The 19916-nt window shown below is 41.8% G+C and overlaps 1 protein-coding gene across 1 annotated transcript in view; it reads left to right on the top strand.

The window, feature by feature from the left end:
* The window catches only part of lin7c (lin-7 homolog C (C. elegans)), a 62282-nt gene that overhangs the window by 8426 nt on the left and 33940 nt on the right, over window positions 1–19916 (top strand). Inside the window, exon 2 of the mRNA XM_028794223.2 lies at window positions 8571–8689. Within this exon, the coding sequence (XP_028650056.1) occupies window positions 8571–8689 (119 nt within the window). The remainder of the gene's footprint in view (window positions 1–8570; window positions 8690–19916) is intronic.

Genomic DNA, 19916 nt, shown 5'->3' with positions numbered 1-19916 from the left:
AATAGGTTCCAGTCTGAAAAGAATATACAAATGATTTATGCTATTCTAGTTCAGACTTGGGCAGCACAATGATACCACATACAGGGATGGAATCTCATGCCCAGATGTAGCGCATGTGCAGTTTGTATGTTTTCTCAATGTTTGTAATGGTTTTGTTCCAGGCACTTTACTTTGCTTTTCTTATGTAAAGACATGCTGGTTAGGTTAAATGACAATTATAAATAGGCTGAGTGTATGCACAAAATGAGCTGTGCAGTGGACTGGAAACCTGTCCAGAGCTACTTCCTGTCTCTTGTACAGCCTCTTACAAAATACTGGACACAGTCATTTATATGCACATACTCATTTATACAGGGGTAATTTAGAGTTAGCAGTAAAGCTATCATACAAATGTTTAATAATATGAGGAAAGGAAAAAAAAAACCCGATAAACTCTAATGTATGTAGTCTGCTAAACCAATACTACACAGAGAAGTTCAATCGCATTTCTGTTTTGAGTAATAAAAATTATTCGATTTAATGTGAAGAAGGTGAAAATTGGTGGTAGCCTGTTTTTCAATATGTTATGAAGGAAATGTAATTTGCTTTGTGACTGTTTACTGCACCATTTTAAGAGTCTGCAAGAGGATGAGCAGACGGTAAGGGTATTTGAGCCTTATTTCTTCTGAAGATGTGGAGAATGCCTGCATCACACAAACCTTTTGTGCTTAATTTGTACAATGAATTATCAGAAGTGCATACTTTAGTTTGCATTCATTTTTTCATTAAGTAATTGAATTTTTTCAGAGAACATATTTCCAAATGAATACCCGTTTGTTCTCGGCATACTGTGTGTAAAATACGCAATATATTTGGCAGGGGTTGGCCTTAATCACTTTTTAATCCGAATATACTACACTAATCCTCAAGTAATCTAGGATCTTGTATACCTTTGTTTGATTTGTTTTAATCTGTGTTGCTAATACTGGTACATAAGATTTTCAATATACAACAGTGTGCAAGTTCAGATTTTTTTTTTGTCCGCCACAAGTAGTTGTTGGCGATTCTTGTGATAATATGGTACGATGTGCAATCATAAATGAAGAAAAAAGTGTTTTTAATTTAGATTGTGAGCAAAGTCATTTTGTATAATAAAGTCAGTTTCTTAATTAAACTAGCCAAGATGTATGATCTCAAAAGCTAATTGCCGTGCCTCTTTTCACTGTAAAATTTAGATAGCTAACCCTTAAAATCATCTACATAAACCAAGGCATGAATCAGTGATATTCATATTTATGGAAAAACTCTAGTTTCAGTTTTTTATTGTTCTTTGTGAGCAGAGTCAACGCATTGGTTGCTAAAATCTTTTTTTAAACTTATCTCTGATGTTCAGGCATACTTTTGACAGACAGTGCACCAATCAATTAGCCCGAGCTCAGAATCAGCCATTTCTAGCTTATAAAAAGTGATTAGCCAATTTGCAAATACAGTAGCTGCTCCATTACCACTGATTTTATTACACAGAAGGTGCCGGCCAGGCTTATATTCCAGTGCTGTTTTTCACTGTTGGAATATGGAGGATTGAACCTTTAAGTGAACAGGGCATTCTAGGTAATAGATGTCACTTAGTTTTGGTTGCTAAGCCCACTTGAATGGAAACATTGTATTTAAGACAACATTCTTCAAATTACATTCCATAAACAATCATCTTTTCCATTTATCATGCTCATTGTTTTAATAAATGGAAGGTATTTTTTCTTTTCCCTGCATGAACATTAAAGGAGTTGTGAAATGCAGTGTGCACAGCAATGACCAAGCTGTAGACCTGTATTGATTAATATTGAAAAGTAAATGAAGCAGATACTGTAGCTAGTGACAGTTAATGCACTGCCGGCATGTGCTAACACCAGAGAGCACATAAAATGTACAGTGAGCAGTTGGTGCCAATTAATTCCCAAGAAGTAAATGAAACAGATGGTTTTTTAGAAATCTTTTGTCTCATGCTATTGGAACTTTAGTCAATTATAATTTGTTACCTTCATCCACTGGCTTTCTTTTCAAAAATTTCCAGTCATTGCAGTTGGCTTCACAGATTTTTCTATCACATGTATAGCACAAATGCTTCTGCAGAAAAAAAAAGTTCAAAGTTACAAATCAATAGGATAATTCTTGACCTTTTGTCATATTTTTAACCTTGGCCAGTTAGTTAACTTTCAACTTAAGTATAAATATACACACCTACCCTTAATGTAATTTTTGAGTTGTTTTAAATGGAATCTTGGTGCACTGCAGTCAAGAGTATTAAGAATAATGGAGTTTGATTTCAGCCTGTCTTGATTGAAAGCTATTAACTTTCTTAAGCTGATGTCACATTACACAACTTCTAATCTTTGGGTATGTGAGACTTGCAAACTGCAGTTGCTGATCTCGTTGCTGGACTGTGTCAATTTAAATTACAGAAAACTGCTGGCTATGTCACATTTATCGAATACGTGCAAACATTGTAGCACTGTCATGCTTGGCTCTTTTTCTGACAGCCAATGTGCTGACTGATGGATCTGACACTGTATTAAGGGTTGATAGGTACATTGAATTCATCTGCAATCTTAGCCGTTTTCTTTTTTTCCTTTCTGCATCAGTATGTAAAACATGAGACACCAGATAGACCAGCCTTTATTATGCTTGTAAAGTCCAAAACACCCACTTTCCTTATTCCTTGTCACTGCATTATATGCATTGTATTTCCGGATGAGCGATCATTGGTTGTCAGCTGTCATGTACACCAAGCTCAACCTTATGATTAAAATTTTGTTGAGGTTAGCCACAAACTAGTTGGAGTGAATCACATGGTATATCACAATACACAAGTGGCATTTATAAGAGGGCGGCACTGACTCCTTCCGTTAAGATTATGTAAATGAAGGCTACAACTGAAAATCGCTGCAAAAAGTCATCTAATGTGACATGGCCTTTCAGTAACAGCTGAACTGACATTGGAGCCTCAGAACATTTTTTGTTCTCACTGCCATTCAGACAAGCAATATTTTACCTATGAAGAGTCTTGCTTGTGTGACATATGCTTAATGCATCACCATATCAGTATATAATATGTGTGAAACAATTTGTACACTCCATGCAGAACTGATCATTTTTAAACTCCATTTCTGGTCGACATTGATATTATGGCCAATTTATTATGCATCCTTAGCCTTATTAGAGATCTTTCACTTAACACTTTATTACCTTTTTGTGTACCTGTGGTAATGTTTTCTTATTTTTCTTTTTTTCATAACTTTAAGCTTTTTTTTTAGACAAGGTCTAGATTTTTTCCTTTGAGATCCTCTGTCCATCCATCCATCCATTGTCTCCCGCTTATCCGAGGTCGGGTCGCGGGGGCAGCAGCTTGAGCAGAGATGCCCAGACTTCCCTCTCCCCGGCCACTTCTTCTAGCTCTTCCGGGAGAATCCCAAGGCGTTCCCAGGCCAGTCGAGAGACATAGTCCCTCCAGCGTGTCCTGGGTCTTCCCCGGGGCCTCCTCCCGGTTGGACGTGCCTGGAACACCTCACCAGGGAGGCGTCCAGGAGGCATCCTGATCAGATGCCCGAGCCACCTCATCTGACTCCTCTCGATGCGGAGGAGCAGCGGCTCTACTCTGAGCCCCTCCCGGATGACTGAGCTTCTCACCCTATCTTTAAGGGAAAGCCCAGACACCCTGCGGAGGAAACTCATTTCAGCCGCTTGTATTCGCGATCTCGTTCTTTCGGTCACTACCCATAGCTCATGACCATAGGTGAGGGTAGGAACATAGATCGACTGGTAAATTGAGAGCTTCGCCTTGCGGCTCAGCTCCTTTTTCACCACGACAGACCGATGCAACGCCCGCATTACTGCGGATGCCGCACCGATCCGCCTGTCGATCTCACGCTCCATTCTTCCCTCACTCATGAACAAGACCCCGAGATACTTGAACTCCTCCACTTGGGGCAGGATCTCGCTACCAACCCTGAGAGGGCACTCCACCCTTTTCCGGTTGAGGACCATGGTCTCGGATTTGGAGGTGCTGATTCTCATCCCAGCCGCTTCACACTCGGCTGCGAACCGATCCAGAGAGAGCTGAAGATCACGGCCTGATGAAGCAAACAGGACAACATCATCTGCAAAAAGCAGTGACCCAATCCTGAGCCCACCAAACCGGACCCCCTCAACACCCTGGCTGCGCCTAGAAATTCTGTCCATAAAAGTTATGAACAGAATCGGTGACAAAGGGCAGCCCTGGCGGAGTCCAACTCTCACTGGAAACAGGTTCGACTTACTGCCGGCAATGCGGACCAAGCTCTGGCACTGATCGTACAGGGACTGAACAGCCCTTATCAGGGGGGCCGGTACCCCATACTCTCGGAGTACCCCCCACAGGATTCCCCGAGGGACACGGTCGAATGTTTTGTGGACTTAGAAAAGGCATTCGACCGTGAGATCCTCTGCATTCAGATAATAGGGGTTTTGCAGATTTATTTTATAGCTTGACAAATGTATTTAAATACTGTTTACTCTGATGTCCCTTACTGGATAGTTCTAGCAGCATTTTTAATTCACTATCTTTTTTAAAACTCTTCACATGCCACACCCATTGCAAGTAATCGTGGTTATTTCATACCAATGTTTACTATAATATCCAAGGATGTAACCTTTTTTTTTTTTTTTTTTTTGTCCACTGAAACTATTTGGCTAAAAATATTTTTTAAATGGCACTTTTGGTATCTGGGTATGTGATGTAAAAATGCAGAATTTGTTTGACCAAATATGTGTTACTTCCCTTTCTAAAAATCAAATGGGCAAAGGAAAGAAGAAAGAGAATTGATCATAAAAATTTAATATGTGTGCTAAGCAAAACGATTTAAGCAAGCTGAGTTTAATAAATGGGTGTGTATCTATAGAACTTGCCAGGTAAGGAACGGGCGATGCTAACTCATCTTGCACACACTAACATTGTGAAGTGACATTGTTTTGAATTCATTGTTAACGAACAACTTAATAGTGTGATGGTGTAAGAGAATAGCCATATCTGTTCCAAACTGAGGTTCTTTATTGAAGTTTAAAATTATGTCTGTCGATCAAGACTGAGAATTGTGTAATTCCACTGACTCACTACTGATGACAATGCTGCTTTCTGTGTATTCTGTAGGCCAATTCAATTTTCATTTTGTTGAGTGCAGTTTTTTTTTTTGAGGCCTAGTAAATTTCATTGGTTGAAAGACTTGTGTACTGTAAGTCATCATTTACTATTTACAGAAGTACAGTGTTACTCTTATTTATATATTTATTTAGTTATTTTCAGTTCAGTTTTTAAGCACACTGTTTCCTTGAAAAGACTCAATGCATTAATAAAAGGATTTTTCATTAACTTGCTGTTTTACAATTCAGCTTCAATGAGAAACATAAATAAAACATATAACTGACTTAATTTATACCTTGTACAGTGGATCAAAAACAAATAAAAAAGGTATTTGATGTTCTTGCCAGTGATTTCTGAATTTTACCTTCAGCCAAGAATTTTCATTTTGTTGCATCACTAATGATGTTTTAAATATAAAAAAGATGCTCAACACCATCCATTCTCTTGCTGAAAATACTTGGGGTCACAAAGCACTGAATTCCACCATGACAGTGTAATACCATTGGTGTCAATTTGCAAAACTACTTTGCATCTAAGTATAAAGGTGTGAAATAAATGTCAAGTAAGAGGTATGTAATACCATGTCACTAAATAGAAACACTTCTAAATTTAGAATTAGTTACAAACCAGTTAATACTTCAGAAGTCATAGAGCTAAAGATAAAAAAGTTCTAAACTATACAGATAATGAGGTGCATTTTATTTCCCCAAAAAGATGGACAGTAAGTCTTTCTTAGTGAAATACTTGTTTTCATTTAATTATGTGTATCCCTTTTTAAAGTAAAGAAAATCAAAATTAAGTCAGCAATGAAATTTTGCTTAATAAAACACAATTCTGTCACAAGACATCTTTTTAGGACTTGTGCTTCTACAGCATTTAAAAAAGGTAGCACATATAAGGAAATATTTTATTTAATCAGCACAGGATTAGATGAAAAAACTGCCAAGTCAATGAAAATTTTTTTTTCAGTTTCACAAATAATAGATACCTAAAATACATTCAGTCACTTAGTATTATTAGGGTTGTGACCTGAGGGAGGTCTTGTGGGTTGAACCCTCAACCACAAACAGCCGAGACCAGAAATCCAAAACAATAGAAAAATAATAAGGGTTTACAGGAGGGAAAATGGAAAAATCCAGCAAAGGTAACAAATGCTGTGCCTGTTTTGGCTTTACTAGACAATATGTAAACCCACTGGCACTGTGTGACTCTGACCCAACAACATCTCAACATGATTCCTCACACTGTCAAACTAGCCTCCTTTCCTCATCGCCCTCTACACCATCCACTTCGACTCCAATGATGGCTAAGGCCAGATTTATACTTCACGCGATGCATGCTGCAGCGGACGCTTCTGCTGTGCAAGCGTTGTACTGTTTATATAATCACGGGGAGAACAGGTTCGACTTCGCTGTGTTGTGAATTGCCTGGAACACCCATTAAATTCCGATGACACCTTACCGCAATATCTCTGAAAAGGATTTTTTAATGATTAAATCCATCAGTCCAGGGATTTGTCCATTTCAGCTAGTATTGGGCACGAGGCTGAAACAATCCCTGGATGAGGCATCAAGATCATCACAAGGTGAATACAAGCAGACACATACACGATGGCGTCATTTTAGTGTAACCAAATCTGCATATTTTTGGAAAGCAACCGGAGCACATTGTGGAAACCCAGCAGAAAAACATGCAAACTGCAGGTAGGGAATATCAGTGAAATGACTCCCTGCAACACAGTAGCACTAACGCTCCGCCACTGTGTCACCCCCATGTGTGTGATTATTAACAATATTCATTATTTAAACGAAATTACCAATTTATCTGTAAAATGTAAAATACATACTTCAATGCATTTCATCATGAAAGTGATATCAAGTATAAATCTAACGATTCTAAATGTGAGTTGGAATATCATACATTTAATGTGCTCAGTGTGGCGATCTATTGCTGTTTGCTGTCAGTACCGGAGGAGGCCCTAGAAAAAAAGATGGCACAGAAGACGGTATGTGAGACTTTTAAAACGTATTGTGTCATTACGATCGGGAATATGCAACACTTGAATATAAAAGCACCACGGATGCATTTGTATGTCGGCATTTTGCTTCACTACTTTGAACCATTCATCAAACATCGAAGCGCGCACACCAATCTCGTAAGATCCGTAGAGCGGCTTTCTGTCACATGTAGATAGTAAACAGAGACTCTGACGTCACATTCCAACTTTTAGCATACTGCGACCCTGACTTTTTGCTGGTACTGCAACTTGCGCACGCGTCGCATTAATTTCTGAGGACCTGCTCAGAGGACGCATCAAATGAACGCTGGGAACGTGTGGCAGCCATGATGTGGGCGCGTACGTGTTCTGAGCGTGAAGTATAAATGATCCCTAAAAGGTCCTTTAAAGGCTGACCTGAAAGTATTTCCAGTGTTTGGTTGACATACTTGAGAATCATATTCAGGTAAGCCTAGCTCATACTAAAACAGGCTTTTGTCTCTTACTGGAGTTCCCTCTAGTGCTCCCTACAATTTCTGTCTGGAAAACTTTGCAGGAGTCCAAAGTACAATGAGCAACAGTCTATCACTTGGTTATTCCAAGGACCAGTGACAGTTTAGGCTGATACCACCAACTCTTCTTTATTTTTCCTACCCATCTGAGGAATATTTAAGTGCATATTCCTGATGAGTCCTTGGTACCCTTTGCAAACCCATTACAGTATTAGCAAGTTGTCTTGCACAAGCATTTTAAAAGTTCAAAAACCACTAAAACAGTGTTTTCCTCCCCTAACACTATGTGCATGTGCATCTTGAGTATAGTTAGAAAGGCAAAAAGAGAATCGGAAGGGTCACAGTTATAGAACTGCAGCATCTAGATTCATCATGGGATTAAGTTTTCAAGTCAAGAATTGGAGATACTCTTTGAAAGTATGTTCAGGGTTAAAAAAAAGATAAAAAAACGGGGGGGGGGTGCATTATTATGCATTATGTGTTATTGCCATTGTCCAACTCAGTATCTTGTTAATGGAGGGGTACGGTGAGGTAGGGCCTATGGCAGGAAACAGTGCTGCACATGTTATGGGTTTCTCACAGAGCATATTAATGCTAATGCCAAGACTTGCCCATTCAGCTGTAGTTTAGAATAAGTAATCAAACTGACATGCACATCTTAGAAATAAGAGAGAAGACCTTTTACCTACACTATGAGAACCTGCATACTCCCCACAGATGCCAGCTGGACTGGACTTCTTTGGCTGCATCTAATTATTTTTATCAAAATTTAAGATTTGCACTGGGATATATCATGAATCTATGTTAACCCTGTAGAATTTTTTTTTTGCTCCAGAACCTTTAGAACTATATTTTTTTATGTTTGGAAGCAACTTTAATTTTTACAAATATTGCCTGTGCTCTTCTGCAGATATCTCTCGAGCAATAGAATTGTTGGATAAACTACAGAGAACTGGCGAGGTTCCTCCCCAGAAGCTACAGGCTTTGCAGAGGGTGCTTCAAAGTGAATTTTGCAATGCTGTGCGAGAGGTAGGAAGACTTATGTTATTTTTCCTTACTTTGGCAGGACTATAAGTATTAAGCATATTTTAAAATAGGGTTAATTCGTTACAGTGACTTTATCCTTGTGGCAGTATCACAAAAGAATACATATTGTGTACATAATTCACTTCCATTTACTATCACTTAAATTATGTGGCCTCAAATTTTTGTACCTACCAGTTTCACAATCAGTGAGTCATTTTATTTCTAATTGATCTAACTTATTTTTGCTGGTCTTTTTTCCCCTTTTCTTATTCTGCATTTAGAAAAGAACATCAGTTTAATTTTTATATAGCAATATTTAGATTTTTGCTGTAGCTTTAAATACATATCTCCCTTTTATCATTTTCCTAATAATTTGCCTTTTTCTGGGTAGTTTTCTCATTTTTCACTTAGGGGTGTACTCACTTTTTTTGCCAGCGGTTTAGACATTAATGGCTGTGTGTTGAGTTATTTTGAGGGGAGAGCAAATTTATACTGTTACACAAGCTGTACACTGACTAATTTACATTGTATCAAAGTGTCATATATTCAGTGTTGTCCCATGAAAAGATATAATAAAATATTTACAAAAATGTGAGGGTTGTTCTCACTTTTGTGAGACACTGTACATTTAACTGGGACAATGTACAAGTAAGATGCCAGAGAGCTGGCTGAATCTTGGCTATCAAACGAAAACGCCATTAACAGACATTTGGACATGAACCCAGCATATACAAACTTAAGAAAAAGAATATCCTCATAATAAATAAAACTTTACGACCAACAACCTCCTAACCCCACCTCATTACTCCCCCCCCCCCCCCCCGCCTTATTTTGCTATATATTGCCTTTGATTCTTGTATGTCTAATCATTACCCACTGATGAAGGCTCCTGGCAGGAATAAAAACTACTTTATGATACGTGATTCATTCTCTCCCTTTGAGAATCTCCAACTAGAAATATACAGTATATGTATATACAGGTAAAATTCCGTTACAACGAACTCACAGGGACCTAAAAAATATTTTGTTGTAACGAAAATGTCGTTATCATAAAGTAATCATAAATGAGATTCTGTATTTGTTACTATAGTACTTTCTTTAACTTGTATCCAGGCGTTTGTAATAATTTCAATAGCTTTTTTCACATTAATTTTAATCTCCTCCTGCCTACAAGTTATGCTGATGAGAATTTTTCTCGGCATTTCCTTGCGATAAGACACTTTCAGGGTGCGAATGATGCCCAAAACCAATGGCTGAAGCGCTGCCGTGTAATTGGGTGGGAGGAATTCAACGCGAACATTATCTAAATGTGGAAGCATGTTGTGGGCTGCAGTTATCAATCAGGAGCTGACTCATTATTTCTTCTTCATATTGTGAGGTTTCTGAACTCTTTTGAGACCCCAGCCAACGGGAACGACACGCTAAATTGCGTCCTGAAGTGCGATTGCAGCGTCTGTGGAAGATTGTTTGTCCATTGCTGGGGCAGGGCTATAGGAGGCACACAGTGCTGCAATGAAGCGCCATAGAAGCAAATCATAAATGATCAGGGTCGCGCTATAAGTCCCTGTCTTGCATCCCAAAACACGAGGCTTAGTCTCAGTACTTTAGCAAAAACAGCTTTATTCAGCTTGAAACAGGAGCGGCACAGTTATTTATTGTAGCGGGATCTGCCACTCTGCTATACACAGACACAGCAGTCAGGCAGAGTCGTGGCCAGGTCAGTGATCAAGTAATCCTGTTACAGTGTCTGCATTTACAATGTACGTGCTCCTAACCTTGCATCACCCCTCGAGATCTTTTCTATTGTGAGCTGGGGGGCTGATCACACCCCTACAGGTTAAAAAAAGACGCTGAAAGACTACCTTCACATTGCTCCCTTGCGGCTGATCTATCGCGTGATCCGCGCGGTACTTCGCAGACTTAAAAGTCCAAAAGCACTTGTCAGTTGCGGATTGTTTGTTTGCCTTTCTCTATCTCTGTCCTTCCCTGCTCCTGACGCGCACTCCTTTGAAGAGGAAGATATGTTTGCATTCTCTTAATTGTGAGATGGATTTGTCATAACAGTCTTGTCAAGGAGCACGTTTAAACTTTTGAAAAAGAGACATGTTTGTTTGCAGTGTTTGAATAAAGTTCCTGTCTCTACAATCTTCTGTGTTTCTGTGTAAACACTGTTTACTTTGGTGGAGAGACACAGCATATCTGCTATTGCCCCGTACAAAAGCGGAGATCGCACTTCGGGACGCTCTTCGGCTGACTGTCCAGTTGTGGGAAGTCCCAAGAGAGTTTACAAACCCCACATTTACCTTGAGTGAGTGCCGCATTAATAGAAATGTTTCTTGAACGAGAACCACTGAACCACATAAAAACGGCTTTTTCGACGTCTTCAAATGCAGCAGTTCATACGTTTGCAACCCGAGATTTTTCTGCTTTTTTTGCTCTGTCTTTCAAGAAAGTTGACAGCGTCGATAGCGATAGCGAAATTCCGAATTCACTGGCAACGTGTTTTTTCTTTTTGCCGCAATCGAGAGCTGCAAAAATTAGTTTTTTTTTTCTAATATGAACTGTTATCGTTTTTTTGTGTCTGCCGTTTCTATAGGAGGGTGACAATGAATTAAATTCCAATGGATGTTTTTCAAATGTTGACGAGCAATAAGCAAAAGGTATCACTGAAAACCGCAGGAAACAAAAAAGGCAAAACAGTACTAGGAAAGTTGAAAGAAGAAAAAAAATGACAGTGTTTCTGTTTGGGGATCATTGTGCACAACTGAGCTGCAGCCACAGAACTAACTGCTCTGTGGATGATTCATTCAGGCATTTCAAAGTCTCTTGTGCACTTCGTTGTAATGAAAGTATCTGCTGAATGGACTTCGTAGTAACGAGATTTCTATAGACTGGTGTCATATGGGGAAACTGTCGGGACCATAAAAATACTTCGTTGTAATGAAAATTTCGTTGTAAAGATATTCGTTGTAACGGAATTTTACCTGTATATAGACCAGGCACTGCTCATCACTTGTGCAATACAGTCCCCACAGGTGAAGCATGGCGGTGGCAGCATCATGCTGTGGGGGTGTTTTTCAGCTGCAGGGACAGGACGACTGGTTGCAATCGAGGGAAAGATGAATGCGGCCAAGTACAGGGATATCCTGGACAAAAACCTTCTCCAGAGTGCTAAGGACCTCAGACTGGGCCAAAGGTTTACCTTCCAACAAGACAATGTCCCTAAGCACACAGCTAAAATAACGAAGGAGTGGCTTCACAACAACTCTGTGACCGTTCTTGAATGGCCCAGCCAGAGCCCTGACTTAAACCCAATTGAGCATCTCTGGAGAGACCTAAAAATGGCTGTCCACCAACGTTTACCATCCAACCTGACAGAACTGGAGAGGATCTGCAAGGAGGAATGGCAGAGGATCCCCAAATCCAGGTGTGAAAAACTTGTTGCATCTTTCCCAAGAAGACTCATGGCTGTATTAGCTCAAAAGGGTGCTTCTACTAAATACTGAGCAAAGGGTCTGAATACTTAGGACCATGTGATATTTCAGTTTTTCTTTTTTAATAAATCTGCAACAATTTCAAAAATTCTTTTTTTTGTCTGTCAATATGGGGTGCTCTGTGTACATTAATGAGGGAAAAAATTAATTTAAATGATTTTAGCAAATGGCTGCAATATGACAGAGTGAAAAATTGAAGGGGGTCTGAATACTTTCCGTACCCACTGTATATATGTGTGTATATATATTGTGATAGATGTCCAGGGACCTTGCCCCACAGGGATGCTGGACGTACGGAAAAACCAAAAGGAAGGCAGTGTTTTCCCTGGGCCACAAGGGGACAGCTCCCCAGGGTTCTACGGGGGCCACTGAGATGGGGGATCCAACCCTATGCTCCACCATGGCCACCACCAGGAGGTGCCTGGATAGCCCCTGGACTTGAATATGCAGCACTTCCACCACACTTGGAAGTGCTGCCGGAAGGAGGACTGAATTCCCTTGCAGCACTTCCGACACACCCGGAAAAAGAACGCTGACTTCATAACCCCAAACACAATCTTCTAGCACCCTCTCCAACCCCCCCCCCCCCCCCCCCCCTTATCGCATCAGTCAATACCCTGCTGTCAGTCTTCCGTGCTGTCCTCTGCCCTCCCTCAATCGAACCTAACAGTCATTCCAAAAAAAAAAAGCTTCAACCTGGAAGGGATGCTACAATACTTTCGAATTTTCCTGCTTTCATATTCTTTACCTTCTCTGCATGTGTATCGTGCCATCGTTTTTTTTTTGTTTTTTTTTTTTTTTTTGAGCCTTTCGAATTCCACTGCTTTCATAATCTCTAACCTGCTCTGCATGTGTATAGCGCCAATGTTTTTGAACGTTTTTATGAAGTTATACTTTGTTTTTTAATTCTGAGCCCAATTGGACATGCTTTTTTTTCAGTTCCACTTGTTCTGGACTGATTATTACTTTCCTTATTTTCTGAATTTGCACCTAAATTATTCTTTTTCTTTTTTGCATTTTTTCTCTCCAACATTTGAATCTTTTTTCTCCACGCTGCTCTTTCTTCTTCGCTTAGTCGTCGACGTTTCATCTATAATGTATTGTCCTTAAATGCTTTATATGCGCTGAGAGCCCTGGATCTGTGTGTGTTCAGCCTTGACAGGACTGAGTGTTTTGCTGCCCCTGGTCTGTCTTGATATTGGTTGTAAGTAGGGCGCGTCTTGCAAGAATCTCATGTTCTATGTCCCTGCGAGACGGTCCTGGGTCAGTCTCTTGGCACAAAGTCTCATGTTTTGGCCACGGAGCGTCTCGCGGGGACCTTAATCTCTTTCGTCTCGTGGGTCTTTTAAGTGTCTCGTCTCCCTGGTCATTCTCTCCCAGGATTTTTTTCTATAATAGGGAGATACATTGTCGCAAAAACCAGACATAAGAGTCAGTGCACTCTGCCACATCCCGGTCTGATTCGGAATTGCCCTTACTCAAGCCCTTTAGCTGCCTCCCATTCGCACGTGTGTAACAAGGCCAATACCAACCCCCCCGCCCCCCCCCCCTTTGCCCAGACAAGTTGGGTTAGACGACCCTGACCAAGAGGTCGTGAACCCGAGAAAGGACATCGGCGTTGGCGTGAAGAGAGCCCTGACGATGAATGAGCGAAAACTGCGGTGACCTGTGGATTCAACTCCTTGTGCAGGGCCATCCACTGTAAAGGTGCATAGTACATGACAAGGGTGAATTCCCAGCCCAACAGGTAGTACCTCAGCTGAGTAGTTGCCCATTTAATCGCCAAAGCCTCCCTCTCCACTGCCGCATACCTGGTCTCCCAATCCAACAGTTTCCGCCTCAGGAACATGATGGGGTGTTTCACACCATCGACGCTTTGGCTCAGCACGGCCCCCAGGCCTATGTCCGAAGTGTCTGTTTGGAGAATGAAAGGTAAAGAAAAGTTAGGTGCTTTCAAAACAGGTGCGGCTGTAAGGGCCTGGTTCAAGTCTGTAAATGCAGCGCCTGCTTTGTCAGTCCATACCACAATGTTTGGGGCCCTCTTTGCCAAATCAGTCAAGGGCGCCGCTCTCTCTGAGAACCAGGTAACAAACCGGTGGTAGTACCCCGCCAGCCCGAGAGAGGCTTGGACCTGCCTCTTGTTCGCGGACGGGGCCATTTCAAAATGGCATCTACTATGGAGCACTGTAGCTTCATGGTACTCCGACCCACCAAGTAGCCTAGGTACTTGGCTTCACTCAATCCAAAGAAACATTTCTTCGGATTAATCCGAAGTCCAGCCTCACCAAGTGTCCGCAGTACAGCTTTTACCTGCTGTAGGTGTTCCGTCCATGTGCTGGAATAGATGACCACGTCATCCAGGTAGGCAGCACTATATGAGTTATGGGGCCTGAGCACTTTGTCCACCAGATGCTGGAAAGTTGCCGGAGCCCCGTGTAACCCAAATGGAAGGACACGATACTGCTAGTGTCCGCTAGGGGTACAAAACGTGGTCTTAACCTTTGCGGAGTTCGTTAAAGGAACCTGCCAGTACCCCTTTGTCATGTCCAGCGTGGTCAAATACTGAACTTGTCTTAGCCTCTCGAGGAGGTCGTCCACTCATGGCATTGGATAAGCTTCAAATTGGGAGACGATTAAGCTGACAGAAGTCCTTGCAAAACCTCCAACTCCCGTCAGGCTTATTGACCAATACGATGGGACTATGACTTTCCTCTATTACTCCTAGTTCCAGCATGTGTTTGATCTCAAGCTCTACTTCAGCTCTTTTTGCCTCGGAAAGGCAATACGGACGTTCTCGGACTACAACCCCGGCTCTGTCACAATGTCGTGTTCAATCAGAGAGATCCTTCCGGGGTTTTCACTCACTACCTCCAGGATGGACAGGATAACTGTTTCCAGCTCCCATCGCTGTCTGGGACTTAAATCTGCACCGAAGGTAAGGCTGCTAACGTGAACAAAGAATGAGCGGGGCTGACCGGAGGAGGGATCAGGATCCCTATCCTTCCACGGTTTCTGCAGATTTATATGATAAACCCGCTCCCTCGGCCGACGATTGGGTTGATTCACCAAATAGTCGACGAGTCCTTTCCTCTCCTTAACTTCATATGGACCTTGCCAATGGACTAGTAATTTAGAGTGGGAGGTAGATACTAGAACCATGACCCGATCTCCCGGGCGGAACCCCGGATCTGTGCTGCTTGAGCCTCTTCCATGTGACTCTTAAGGAGAGGCCGAATTTATTGCGCGATATACTCCAATATATTTGTAGTGGGAAGGGCCTCTTCTTCCCATCCTTCCTTTAAAATGTCTAATGTGCCCCGGGTCTGTTGCCCATACAATAATTCAAAAGGGGAGAACCCCGTAGAGGCTTGTGGGACTTCCCGATAGGCAAAAAGGACGAGGGGGAGGAGCTGAACCCAACTCCTTCTGTCCTTGTTGACCACCTTACGAAGCATTTGTTTGAGAGTCTGATTAAATGTGTCTACCAGACCGTCGGTTTGAGGATGATACACCGCTGTCTTTAGATGCTTTATTTTAAGTAACTTGGCAGTCTCCTTGAACGTCTTCGAGGTAAAAGGCATCCCTTGGTCCGTCGGGACTTCCTTAGGGATGCCACCTCACGGAAAGACCCCTACCAATTCCCGTGCGATGGCTTTAGAATTGGGTGAGTGCAACGGAACAGCTTTGGGGTATTTGGTAGCATAATCCACGAGGACTAAAATGTACTTGTGTCCTCGGGCTGAGAGCTCTAGGGGTCCGACTAAATCGACCCCAATTCTGTGGAATGGGACATCAATTGGGGGAATAGGAACGAGAGGAGCACGGTCCTTCCTAGGAATTTGTCGCAATTGACACTCCAGACAGGAAGTGCAAAAGCGACTAACCTCCTCATTGATTCCCAGCCGTTAAAATCGGAGATTGATCCACTCCAGGGTTTTCTCGGTGCCCAAATGGCCACCTAGGAGGTGGGCTTGTGTTAACTCACAGACCTGCCGCTGGAAGGTAAGCGGGATTAGCAGTAGCCTTTACTCCTGCCCGTCATGCTCTGATATGCGATACAGAAGGTTGTTTTCCAACACAAAGTGAGGACTGTTGAGTGCGCTGGCTGTTGACCAGGACCATTGCATTTTTGGCAAACTTAAGGGAATCGTCATTCCACTGCTCCCTTTTAAAAGAAGCCGGTGTTTCTCTAAATTGAAACTACAAAAGGGAGAGAGGGTCCGGGCCGACCTCAAGGGGTGTGGTTTCCTCCCGTTCTGTCTCGGTGCTGGTGGATGACTTATCGGCATGTGACAGTCCAGGAGTTGCCACGTCACTCATGGAGGCAGCATGAGACGGCTCATCCTCGTCTACAACTAGGCCTAAGTTAAAACCAGGAGTGGTCTCTGTCTCACTGCTTTTAATTTTAGACCAGGACCGCCACGGTTAATTTCTGTACTGATCCTCCGCAACTGATGACACAGGTGGCGGACCTGTACCAGCGGATTTCTCCATGGACACAGGTTATACTGGTCTTAATTTTTAACCACTGTTGCGGCAGCACAAACTGGTGAGCAACAATGTTAATGTTGGTGCTGGAATCAAATAAGGCTGTGGTCTTGTACCCGTTTACGATCATCACGCCTGTTTGTGGGACCGCCAACGGGTTAGTCAGAGCACACCAACCACTCCTCCCCCCTCCACCTGCATTCCTCCTTGTTCCCAAGTGGTTTGCGCGCCTGCAGCTCGGGGGACGTCGGTACAAGCTCCGGGTTGTATGCTAGATTTTGGGACATACTCCGGCTGAGTTTGACCAAGGGACGGTTCTGCTCCCTCAGGTTATGAGGCCATCCTATGTGTCTCCAGGAGCTCTATGAGCTCTGCCATGTTCTTAAACTGCTTACCCCAGACTGGCTGGGTGAAGCCACGGGGAAGTGCTTTCAGGAGCAGGTAGTAGGCCACCCGCTCTGTTATTTGGTAGGGCTTGTTCTCATGTGGCCGTAACCACTGCCCTACCGTTGCCCGTAAGGACCAGGCTTGTTTGTGGGTCGGCCGCTCTGGGTCAAACCTCCACTTTCTCACTTTAGACACCTGCCAGTCTGGGGCACCCCTAGGTGGAAATCAGGGCTCTGTTTTCACAGGGAGGCAGGCACTCTCCTCCGAGAGAGCATAATAAGCCCCTTTTGCCTCCCCCAACCGGTGCAGCCCAATTCTGTGAGCCCCTCCCACACACTCCCTGGCCTGCCTAGGTCGCCTGGCTAAGCGTGCCGGGAGCATAGCCCGTACCGGGTCTCTCTGAACCATGGGACGCCCTCTCCACCTGAAAACTCAGCCATGGTACGCTCCCACCTGGGTATGTTGCAAGTCCTGTCCCCTTCTCTTCCGGGACCTTTCCATCCTGTAGACTATGCCAATGTCGCAAAAACCAGACATAAGTGTCAATGCACTCTGCCACATCCTGGTCTAATTCGAAATTGCCCTTACTCAAGCCCTATAGCTGCCTTCCATGCGCAGGTGTGTGACAATACAGTGGAACCTCGGTTCTCGACCGTAATTCATTCCAAAACTCTGGTCATAACCTGATTTGGTCGTGAACCACGCACAAACCGAAAGGGAAACTGGCTTGTTCGTATACCGAGTGTGTGGTCGTGAACAGATGTAAAAGTTTGGCGAACTTTTTGGTCGTAAACCGATTTGTACGTGTTCAGAGACTTCGTGAACCGAGGTTCCACTGTGTGTGTGTATGTGTATATATATATATATATATATATATATATATATATATAGAGCTTATGAAGCCTTGAACCGAAAAAAGCAAGATCTCAGAGATCGTAAAAAAAAAATAGGAGGTAATGTCGTTTTACTCGCTATAAATTTTAGTCAAACATTACCAGTTATTCCACGAGGGAGACCAGCAGAGGAACTGAACGCGTGTTTAAAATCCATGCTTCTCCCACGCTCGGTTCTATGTCGCGTGTTCTCGGGTTGGTGCACCAAAAAATGTATACATTTAAGCATGTAATGGGCAAACAAAAAATGAGGTATACCCGAAGGCACTGCAGTAGTACTTAATGTAACTTTACTTCTTAAATGTTAATGTTTTACTGTTTAATTATTTATACGCTTCTTATATGTTGTTCAAATTCTTTTATCAAAATACCACTGACAGCGCAATGCACGATAACATGGAGTGAATACACCATACGCATCCGCCCACGGCTGCCCTGCTGTGCGCAGATACGAGTTGATTCTACAATAAAATAAAATAAAGATAAAAAGAGTAAAACAATCATCACCCATAAAGCGTGTGTGTGTGTATATATGTGTATATATATATGTTGATATGTGGATGTGTATATGTATATATATATATGTAGATATGTATATATATGTGTATATGTATATGTATATATATGTTTATATGTGTGTGTGTGTATTTTATATATATAAAACACAGCAACACTCATAACAATGACAACACAATTACATTGACAATCATGTTACGTTATTTTTAAAATGTTTCCTTTTTTTTTCATAACCTCTTTAACACACCTCCGCTGCGAAGCGCGGGTATTTTGCTATATAATATATGTGTTTATGTATGTATATATATATATATGACAGCAACACTCATAACAATGACAACACAATTACATTGACAATCATGTTACGTTATTTTTAAAATGTTTCCTTTACTTTTTCATAACCTCTTTAACACACTACTTCTCCGCTGCGAAGCGCGGGTATTTTGCTAGTATATATATATATATATATATATATATATATATATATATATATATATATATATATATATACATATATACACACACACAGTAATCCCTCCTCCATCGCGGGGGTTGCGTTCCAGAGCCACCCGCGAAATAAGAAAATCCGCGAAGTAGAAACCATATGTTTATATGGTTATTTTTATATATTTTAAGCTCTTATAAACTCTCCCACACTATTATAAACATTTCACACACAATTATACAGCATAAACCCTTTGTATTCTCTTAGATATTAGGTAAGATTCGTTGAAATTATGTATGTAAACACAGTTTACATACAGTAAAACCTAAATATTATTTTAAAGATATCGAGCGTCTCCGATATCACATATGTTACAGCCATTACGACAGACAGGCCACCATCAATAAATACGTACAATACAAGAAAAATTGTATACAGTAAAATGTGTGTACAGTGACACTAAACTATGTACATGTAATAAGTACTGTACGTAAATAATTAATCATGGTTACTCACCAACAATGACACGACGACTTGTCCGATAACGATGAGTTTAATTTTACTGCACAACAAAGGATAGCGTTACAGCTCTTCTAAAGGAGCCTCTTCAGGCGACTGTTTAGCACCGCCGTTGTTCTTCTTCCATCACTCTTCAATCCAAATCCCTAAAGCAGATTCCATCCAGACTACTGCCTTACAACGTCCACTTGCAACTCATTTTGCGCCCTGGTTAAAAGACACTGCGGCCGTAGATCTTATATGCTTTTCCTCCTTTTTAAATAAAAAGAATCGTGGACTCATTTATGCTGAAATGGTGTCCTGCAGCGGTGTAGCTGTTTCCTTCCTTCAACATATCCAAAACGTTTACCTTTTCTGCAATCATTTGCATCCTCTGTTGGCGCTTGTGCACGTTAATGTTGAATGAGTGAGATTATACTTCCTGGTTAATGCAGCACTCCGTCGCTGAGCCAATCAGCAGCACACAGGAACTTAACCGCGTGCTCTGA

Source organism: Erpetoichthys calabaricus, chromosome 2 (genome assembly GCF_900747795.2).
Source record: "Erpetoichthys calabaricus chromosome 2, fErpCal1.3, whole genome shotgun sequence".
Lineage (NCBI taxonomy): Eukaryota > Metazoa > Chordata > Cladistia > Polypteriformes > Polypteridae > Erpetoichthys > Erpetoichthys calabaricus.
Note: the sequence above shows the minus strand (reverse complement) of the source record. Positions and strands in the feature narration are given on the sequence as shown.